Below are 10,398 nucleotides of genomic sequence, written 5' to 3'. Positions count from 1 at the left end.
CCATATCCTAGGTTTGTAGGTGATTTGCCATCATCTTTGTCAACATCATTATAAGTTCTTTGAACCTCTCATTAAGTGCATTGCATTGTGGATAGTATGGGAAAGAAAAGCAATTAGTGATCTTCATTTTGTTACAAAGATAGTCCATCAACTTACCTTAAAATCTAAAAGCCCTCTATTGAACAAAATCACAAGAGATGATTTGAATTTACAAAACATATATCTTGATATATAGAGTTTCCCACGCCGATGACTTTGACATTTTTTACCACTTTGGCTTCAGCTCATCGAGATACACAGTCAACAATAGTGAAAATATATATCTTCCCCTTAGGGTGTGTGGAAGAGGTCCTATGGCATCTATCCCCCTTTTCTTAAATATGTCATATACCAATATTGTTCTCCTAAGTTCTGGTTTCAATATCCTTTTTCATATTCTTTGACATTCATAGCATGACCTACACCAATGATTTGTATCTCTTCATAAGCTTGGCTACATGTACCCTTCCAAGATGTTGAACTTGAAGGATTGTGAGCCCATGTGCAATGCCTTAAGGTAGCCCAACAAGAAGCCCAAATCACCAAGGCCAAAGTTGTAGAGCTTATAGGAGTCGTGACAAGGGAAAAGGCTAGATAGCCACCACCAAACATCTTGAGCCAACATGATTCCCACTCCTATGGCACACCCTAGATAATTATCATTGTAGTAGGCTCAACCTCCTTGAATCCAATATCTTTAAGTAATTATGATGGCTCTCACTAGTCAAGGTAGAGCATCTCGATTTTGCTTGGATTGACTTTAGAGCTAGAAGATATTGAAAGCCTTTGTACACTTCTAATAGAGCCTTGATTGGTTGCTCCTCAACTTTTGACAAATGTGAATTATTATATGCAAACTTCACAATGGTGCAATTGCTAATGCAAAGAGTAGTGGGGCCAATGGGCAACCCCATCACATAGATCTCTTGAGCTTAAACCAACTTGACAAGTATCCATTTATGAAAACCTTGGCTATAGCATGGTAGAACCTTGTCTTCACCATCTTGTAAAACCACTCCTCCCAAACCCCAAAAACCTCAAGTAGCTTAAGCATCAAACTCCATGAGACCCTATTGTAAACATTTTCAAATGCCATATTAAGTAGCACATATTTGTCCTCTTGGCCACACAAGCAAAATTAATCAAAGAGATTAGAGTGATGTAGCTAGCCTATTGATTTTCCATCTCAATGCTCGATCAAAGTTGGAGATATAATCACTTTGACATTTCATTATTTTTATGCTTAAGAATTAACATATAAGTTCATAAAACTATAGCAATAAAACAAATAGTAAATGAACATGCTATATAAGCAGCATGTCGAAGAGATTGGCACACATTTCTTCATTGCTTTATGATGATGGGAAAATGTGTCATTTCCCCATAGACTCTCAAATTTTCTTTACATTCCTTCACAATTTAGTATTTGAAATATAAGTTTGGTTAGAAACATAGTTTTGTAAGAAGATTCTAACATTGGCAAATGTTGCACTTTTGAAGAACTCAAATGTCTTTGTTGTTGTCAAGTTTGCAATCATGGGGAGCTAACAAATTAATCTCAAACGTCAATTAGTATTTAATCGTGCTTCTTACTATTTTATTTTTTATTCATTAGACTAGTTAACAATAAACTATTAGACTAATTAATTACAACACCAATTACCTATATTAAGTATTAACTCTTAGACTATTAACTATTTAGATAATGTACTATGTGAGGGTTCTATGTTAGAATCCTTGTGTTTGTGAAGAGAGCCTTGACTTTAACCTTACTTAGATGCCTAATGGATTATGAAGAGCGTCTTGACTTTTGCAATAGGTTTGTTTTAAATCTAGGCATTCCTAGCTTCTCAGAGACAAACATAAAAACCTCCCATTACAAGAAAAGGTGGAAACACCCTTGGCCGGGAAGCTGACTGTGAAAAAGGTGGTAACACCCCGCAATTCAGGATAGCTGATTCACCAGCAGAACCTTTCCAAAAGCAATTTGAAGCCATCCCCCTTGGTGTGCTGTCTCTGCAATATCAGTCCGTCTACCCTCCTTAACAGACGATCTTTCATATAAATCATTGAAGTACCAGACGTGTCAGCTACCTCCCTGAGTACACATCATCTTCAACACTCTAGTGACAACAATAGCCGATGCGATCTTCATCACCAACCCCCTTGAGTGATGCAAGCTTTTATCCTAATAGGATGGGGATGTGAGTATGGGCTGCCCTCTATATCTTTCAACAAAGCGTGTGAGACAGGGGGTGGGGTGAGTGATCAGTCTTTCCCTTCAAATCAAATGAGAGGTGAGATGTGTGAATGGAGTGTTGCACGAATGTGTTGGGCCTCTGCAACTATATAGATAGTATTTTTAAAGGTTGAGTCACAAAAAAGGTTAGTATGGGAAGAAGCTCTTCTCTTGAAGAGAGCATTGTAATTCTTCTATATAATAATATTAATTATATCAAAGTTCTAATACATGTAGTAACTCATCGAATATAAACCTAACCTATCAAATTGATTAACAATATACATTATCATTACTAAATTTCATTACATATGCTATTTTAAAGTTTAACTAAATTAGTAACAATAATTATCTAATACATAAGTATATGTTAGCTAACATACTAACTAAATTGCATATGCCAATTAAACTCTACAGGAGATCACAATAATACATGAACTTTAACTAAACTCTATATGACATAAGACTATCACATGGATGAGAGTGTTGAAGCAACATATGAGTACAATGGCATTAAACAACAACATGACATGAACAACACCATCGTCAAACTAGTAATCAATGATGTTATAGACAACACATCATTCAACATGGCAACAAATCAACACTTTTGACTATTAAAACATATCCACTTTAACGAAATTTTGTATAACATGATTGCAACACACAAATGGGACACTAACCACACATGCCTTGAGTTGTAGTTGTATTCACATGACACAATTGCATCACACAAGTAGGATGTCAAGTCTAAATCACACAAACATGATATTAATCATACACACACCAATTGCAATCGAGTATGTTAATGGACATGACATTGATTCACAAGCACCTTTAGTTGTAATTGACTATATCAAATGAACAAGATACTAATCAAACAAACCTTGAAATTAAGAAATACCTACCATCGGTGCAATGAATTACATCCCACATGATGGTATTGGTGGTTCCAGTGCAGCCCCCCGCATACACTCGGCTGATGCCTTCCCACCGATCCACTTTGCTCCGGACACAGAGCTAGCATGTGCGTCATATGGTGTGCATGTGTGGAGGAGCCACAAGATGAGGTGGAGGTAGGGGGGGGACAAGTAGGCTTTGCCCAATGAGGATGAGGGCCAGGAGGAGAAGGGTGGAGAGGTGAACTACATGAGGCTATCATTAGGCTAAAGCCAACTTTGTCGAAGGTGGAGGTGGTGGTGAAGGTAGCGAAGAAGGCATTGGCTGACTCCTACACCGGATGTTCATGTCCAAGTCGATTTTGAGCCATCGCTTTTTCTTTTTACTAAAGTGGATTTGTTGCAAATGTACTAGGTACACCCTTTGTTACAGAAAGCTTGCTTTAATGGTAGTTCCCATAATAGGCTACTCTATTCCTGTGTTCTTTTTTAGAGTGAGATTTCTGCTTTATTGAATTTTTGATTTGATTTTTTTCTGAAAAATAAATTTATTCCAAAAGAGGAAGAAAAGAGACAAAGTAAAAACTAAAAAAAAAAAGATAAATTGAAAACATCCTTAAGCTGCATGTGGGATGGTGATTATTATTATTATTTAGGATAATGTTGCGTTTTACTTCCAAAACACATTGCTTGCTTTTTACTATGCTTTGAAGCTCATCGAAGGATCGATTCGGCGATGTGGCCGTCATAGATGACGACAGGGACTCAGCACTCGAGGAATGACCAGGAGCGAGCGCCGATGACGGTGATGATGAAGCATTGAACACAGCAGTGCTCTCGCAGAGTCTCTCCCTTTCCTGTGCTGCGACCCCAACCTCCATCAGACTGCACATCCAGCAACGTGTAATCTGTTGACCTTTGCACCTGCCCTGCTTTGCAAGCAATGGCTGACGCAGACACCAGCCCTCCACCACCAGCCGAGGCTGCCACTGGTAAGCTTTTTTCCTTTCATGTGGGATCGCAGACTGGTCATTTCTAATTCTCTGTACAAATCTGGCGCTTCATCCGGTGATCGAAACTTGTCAATTGGTGATTCTCTGTGCTGGAGTGGAGACATTAGCTTGCTCTGGACCTGGGATGTTTGCTATTTGCTTCACTTGAGTAGTTGATTGATTCTAATTCACAGCAGAGACAATCATAGGAGTGCCCACGAGCCTTTCTCCAGGACACTTGGGGATGTTTGCTGTTTGCTTCTCTCGTGACTAGATGGACTCTTTGCCAATGGGTCTATAACATTCTGTTGCTACTTGAGTCACGACAGTAGGCTTCTCAACCACTCTATGCAAATAGGTTGTGCACCATTCTCAATGTGTTGTCCTGAATCAGTCTCTTCATGAGATATCCTTTTCTTGAATAAGGGTCTATTCCTGAATTAAATCCCTTTATTACATATCATCTTTTGAACAAGCATATCTGTTTCGCCTTCGCCCTCAGTAGGAATTTAGGAGAACTAAGGGGTACGCCATGTTCTGTTTCATCCACAGTAGGAACCTAACAAAGGGTCCCTGATACATATTTGCTCCCGAATACTTTAATAGGGATCTAGTAGAACTAAGCTGTACACAAAGCTCCCCTGGGTACATATTTGCTCCTGATTTCTTAAACAAAGAAGGAATGTTAAAGTTGGACGAGACTGTTTATCTGCATTCAGGTGCTTATCTGATAATGCCTTTTTTCCCCAGAAGCTTCATTAAAGGAGGCCACCAACGACCAAGTGGCAACCAAAGATGCTGTCAAGGACTTCACTGAAAATAAACCCTTTATTGAACCCCAGCCAATCCGCGAGGATCAAGTGCAAAATGCAGTGAAGTTTCTTTCTCACCCCAAAGTGAGAAGTTCTCCTATTGTCCAGCGGCGCTCCTTCCTTGAGAGAAAGGGTTTGAGTAGGGAAGAGATCAATGAAGCATTTCGGCGTGTTCCTGTGAGTTCATCTTTACAAAAATAGTTACCAAACTAAATTATTTTAACTTGTTCAGCACTTGTTTGCTAGTTCCATTCAGCTATCTAGCAAGGCATGCAGCAAGGTGGCCTTCTGCACTGACATGTGGATGTGTGAATTGAAATAGAAATAAAACACACAACATTGTAGCATTTTCTTATGATTTCATGAGTTGCGTTCCTTCCATTACCAGCTTTGCTGTTTAGGGAGAACTAAAAACTTTTGAATTTCAGGTTGTTCTGAAAACTGAAGGAGTTGATAATCATGTCTTGTTCCTGGTGCCCTTTCATGTAAAGTGTAAAATGGAAAGCACAAACTCAAGAAGGGACGAAAATTACCATCCTATGCAGTAATACAAATGGAACAGGAAGAAGTCGACAATTATTGAGTGAGGAAAACAGCACCATCTTCAGCGAGTGTGGGTGATTGACTCTGAGTAAATGGATCAGGAAATCATGCATGCTTTTGGCCATAGAACAACTTCTTCTTCTTCTCCTACTCCTTGTCCTCATCATCCTCCTTTATCCTTCTGTAGCAATCAGATTCACTGCTGTTTGCATGAGATTTCATTGCTGTTCTGGGAAGATTCAGCCGGCTGCTGACTGTTTGGAGGACAAGGAAGAATGTAATTGTCTGCATATAACTTGCTGCTATTGGTTGTGTTTCTTACCTCCTAGTAGGCATGGAGCAGTCCTTTCAAGAAGCTTTAAGGGTTGATTTGAGCAGAAAATTAACTGACATTGCTGGTAGGATGCTTTACTCGGATTAGAGGCAGCATCCAAATCTTGTGGAGGACCAGTGTTGCCATGATACAAAAGACATGGTGACCTCCCTACCTTAGCAGAATGAGGAGTTGCAAAGTGAGATCTGTAAAGACACAGGCTCATCTTGGGAGGAGATGTAGACTGTAGGCTTTAGGCAGTTTAGCCTGATGGACTTGTGGTGGCAGTAGAAAGTGGATGAGAGAGAGAGTCTCAGCTCACTAAACACTAGGGCTAACAAAGAGTGCATAAAGATGTACAAACCCCAGATAACAATTGTATGCTCATAATGTAATGAAAGGATGCACTAAATGCATAGGCAAAGTGATGAATACAATGAATACTTGATTGGAAGAGGCCAACTGCAATGTAGCTGGAGTGGAGGTGGAGGCTCGAAGCAAAGGCTGGAGAAACTATACAAGCTTGTTGACTTGAGGTGTAGGGCTGTGGGGTGCTAAAGGAGTTGATGCCTTGAGTCAGCAGTCAATATATGTTAAAGGAATTTGCAGCATTTCTTTTTTCTAGGGGTATTATTCATTAGTGCACTATGCCTTATACACTGTAACAAAATTGTCTTACTGAGTGCAAGAATAGATTTCTTATGGAGATGGCTAGATGTATGCTTAAAGGAACGTCTCTGCTATGTTGGGTAAAGGCCCTTAAGCTACTCCCGTGTGTATATTACTTTACGCATGTGAACTCATCCTTGCGGGTGTAAGTGTACCGCATCCTAAGCATAAATACATTCTTTTATTCTTTGTGTGTACCATATTGGAACACACCTATCGGTTGACTTTCACTCTGCACACTCAACTCATTGTTCACTAAACTCTTGCTGGACCTTGATTGACGTGCGTATCTTTTTATTTCTGCTCGTTCTCGTCGATCTGGTATTACAGCTCAACAGTCCAAGCTGGTGGACGTGACAGGCAGCACTCGTAGTCGACAGGCGCAGGCAGCACTTGCAGCTTGCGACAGGTGCAAGCAACTGATGCAGGCGATAGGCGTTGGTGGTGCACAGGCCCAGGCGAGAGGTGGGCGACAGGCGCTGGCGGGGCTCCGAGTCATCTCGACGGCAGGCAGACGTCACTCGCCGAGTCAATGACCAACTAGTCAGGGAAACGTGCACCCAGTAAATCGTTTTTTTTTCGAAGTGGCTTATTTTTAAGCCCTTGTTTGCGTGTGGAAGCACGGTCTTTAGACTAGTGCATTCTTATGCCAGAAAATTTGGGGCTTTTCCCTGATTTGGTGCTGGACACTCATAACAGTGACCGTTGACCCATAATTTGCAGACATTGGGTGCACATGCCTTGAAAATTTTGGGGCTTTTCATGTGTAAGTGAAATTTTGCTCGGTTGAGCCCTTGTCTTTGAAATTTGTTTACTCTTGGACCCTGAAGTTTGGGGCTTTTGCAGAATTAGTGAAATTTCTGCAACATTTGGCCACATTTGATGCTCGAGAAGATGTATTGATGCAATTGGGGTAGATTTATTGTAATAATTTTGGGGCTTTCCACATTGGTGATGCATTTTGAGTCGATTTGAGTCTTGACAATGAAATTTGCAGCAGCTTCACTGTTGAGTGGGAGAAATTTGAACTTGGGATGTTTCAAATGTTGCAAAAGGGCAGCTTCTCTTGCTATATGTATTGCTGAATGCTCATTATGCAGTGAAACAGTGGTATATACAGCACTTGGGTTATTGCATTTGGGTATTATGATGATGTATTACTGAAGAGGGAGCTGTCATTAATGCAAATGTATCAGATTTGATGTGTGTAGATGCTGTATTCGGTACTTGAGACTGAAATTGCAGCAAAACATTTGCTCCTTGGACATCTTGGAAGTGCAAGTGTGTGTACTTGCTGTTACATTCAGCAACCTTGCTATTGGTGGAAAGCATTCAGCACTTTATTGCAGTTTTTTATTGCTGAAGATGGCTAGTAGTGTATCTACATTTGACACAAAGAATCTCTTTGAGATTCGTAAATTTGTTGGCAATGGCTTTGATCTTTTGGAAAGATCATATGCAGGGTATACTCTTTCTAAAGGATTCTGATGATGCCTTGGCAGAACATAAGCGTGTTGCTTTGCCAGATGAGGATTGGGCTAAAATGAAAAAAAAGGCCATTACTTACATTAACATGGCTGTCACAAATGATATATTGGTTGATTCAAAGGGGCTTGCTACTGCCTATGCAGTTTGGAAGAAACTCAAGGCTACTTATGAGAATACAACTCTTGTCAATCAGATACATCTCATGCGAAAGTTGGTCAACTTGAAGCTTGATGAGTCTAAGCTTGCCTTAGAGCATTTGAATGCTTTCACTAGTATCTTAAGTTAGTTTACAGGATGCAGGCTTGCCAGCTTTTGATCCTAAATTGAGGGCTATCTTCTTACTCATGACTTTGCTCGATTCATGGGTAGTATTGGTTGTGTCATTGAGCAATAACCCCAACTTGACATTTGATGGTGTGCGTTGTTCTATTCTCAATGAAGAGATTAGACGCAAGGCAAGTGGGAAAATTAGTGGATTAGCCTACAATGTAAGAGGAAAAATTGAAAAAAGATCAAATGCTGTAAGTAAGAACAAAAATGGCAGCAAAAGCAAGGAAAAACAGCAAGATGGAACATGTTATTAGTGTGGTTGCAAAGGGCATAAGAAGCCCGATTGTAGGTATTTTAAAAGGGAGCAAGAACGCAAGAAGTGAACTAATGTAAAAGGGAAAAATAATGAAAAGGATGGCAACTCTACTCTTAAAGAAACAAAGAAAGCAAAGTGGTATCTAGTGTCGCTATTGAGGAGAAAGAAGAAGATAAAGATGCTGATTTGCTGGTTGCATCTTTAGAGCCATATGCTATGATAGTGTGGAGGACATGCATATAACTAAAAGGGATGTGATAGATGTTTTGTTGTTAACCCATTATTAAATATCTGCCGGACTGTCTTCCGCTGACGCCCTTCATAAAGTAAGAGAGATCTTTCTTACTCTCCACCCGACCATGCCTAGAAAGTTGCTGGAGAGAACGACGTTGTGACTCCCTTGCCAGCCGTCAACTTTTGGTGAGTTATACTATATTTATGACTCACTTACTTCCTAAGCTCCCCTTAATCCCGTATGGGTGCCCAAGGCACCCAGACGGTCATCTCTTGCGCTTGTTTCCCAATAAGTTACATTTATTGATGGAACATTTCCTTCCCCTTAAGAATCGGTTTCGTCCTCGAAAACGATACTTGGAAGGTCCAATTGTAAATTGGAAAACCTTTTTCTTAAAGTGCTTACTCGCTCCCATGTTGAGCTTTCTTCTGAACAATCCCTCCATTTTACTAGACATTCTTGATAAATAGTATGCCTTGTTTGTTTGTTACGAACATTTAAAATTCTTTTTGGTTCATGTGGAATAGATTGGTCATTGAATAGCTCCTCAATGTGATCATTTAAGACTAGATTATCCATATCACCCAACTTCTTTCTTAGCTTACTTACATGGAAAATTGGGTGTGTTTTACTACGAGCAGGTAGTTGGAGCTTGTAAGTCTGTTTCCCCACCCTCTTAAGTATTGTGAAAGGACTACAATACCTGGGTAAAAGCTTTGAACATCGTCCCGTTTTCATGGTTTTAGTTTGTCCAGGCACTTTAAGATAGACCAATTCCCTTTCCTCAAAGGAGATGTCTCTTCGGTGAGGATCTGCATAAGGTCTAGCTCGGTCTTGAGCTTTCTTAATATTTTCTTGAGCAAATTTTAACATACTATTCATATCCTCCAAAAATCCTTTGCTGCTTGAACCTTTTCCTTATGGAGTCCTACTGCATGACGAGCTCTAGGCTGAAACCCATATATTTCACAAATGGACTATATCCAGTGGAAGAGTGCTTGGTACTATTGTATGCAAACTCTGCTATTGGTAAATACTCTTCCCAATTAGTTTGCCTTTTACTTACATATGCTCTCAATATATCTTCAAGGATTTGGTTAACCCTTTCAGTTTGTCCATCAGTTTGTGGGTGCTCCGCCGTGCTCATGCTAAGTTTAGTATCCAACTTTCTAAATACAGTGCGCCAAAATTGACTATCAAATTTTCTATCCCGATCAGAAACTATATTTGCCGGAAGGCCATACAATCAGTATATGTTCTCTATGAACAATCTAGTCAATTCTGGTGTTTTAACATCAATTGAAGTTGGAATAAACCTAGCCATTTTGGTTAACCTATCCACAATCACCCACACAGAGTCGTGCCGCTTCTGTGTCTTGGGTAATGCGATAATAAAGTCCATGGAGATACTCTTCCATTTTCTTGAAGAAATCTCTAATGGGTGGAGAAGTCCTCCAATTTTCAATCTTTCAGCTTTATTAACGTGGCACTTATTACATTTAACAACATAGTCAAGGACGTCCTTATTCATTCGAAGCCAATAGAACTACCTTTTAATAAGACTATAAGTCTTATTAACTCCT

At 39.8% G+C, this 10,398-nt stretch overlaps 1 protein-coding gene across 2 annotated transcripts in view; it reads left to right on the top strand.

Moving 5' to 3' along the window:
• The first annotated feature begins 3,881 nt into the window (after window positions 1-3,881).
• Window positions 3,882-10,398, top strand: part of PEX14 (peroxin 14) — a 59,636-nt gene continuing 53,119 nt past the window's right edge. Inside the window, exons 1-2 of one of the 2 annotated variants that reach the window (XM_087678438.1) lie at window positions 3,882-4,169; window positions 4,923-5,158. In XM_087678438.1, coding sequence (XP_087534564.1) covers window positions 4,121-4,169; window positions 4,923-5,158 — 285 coding nt within the window. In that variant the 5' untranslated portion in view covers window positions 3,882-4,120. Of the gene's footprint in view, window positions 4,170-4,919; window positions 5,159-10,398 lie in introns of both variants that reach the window. The other variant, XM_087678437.1, reaches the window with a different exon arrangement.

The sequence above is a fragment of the Lygodium microphyllum genome, chromosome 5 (genome assembly GCF_053477565.2).
Source record: "Lygodium microphyllum isolate KBCC chromosome 5, Lygodium_microphyllum_v1.1.10, whole genome shotgun sequence".
Taxonomy (NCBI): Eukaryota; Viridiplantae; Streptophyta; class Polypodiopsida; order Schizaeales; family Lygodiaceae; genus Lygodium; species Lygodium microphyllum.
This window is presented reverse-complemented; position numbering and strand designations above follow the sequence as displayed.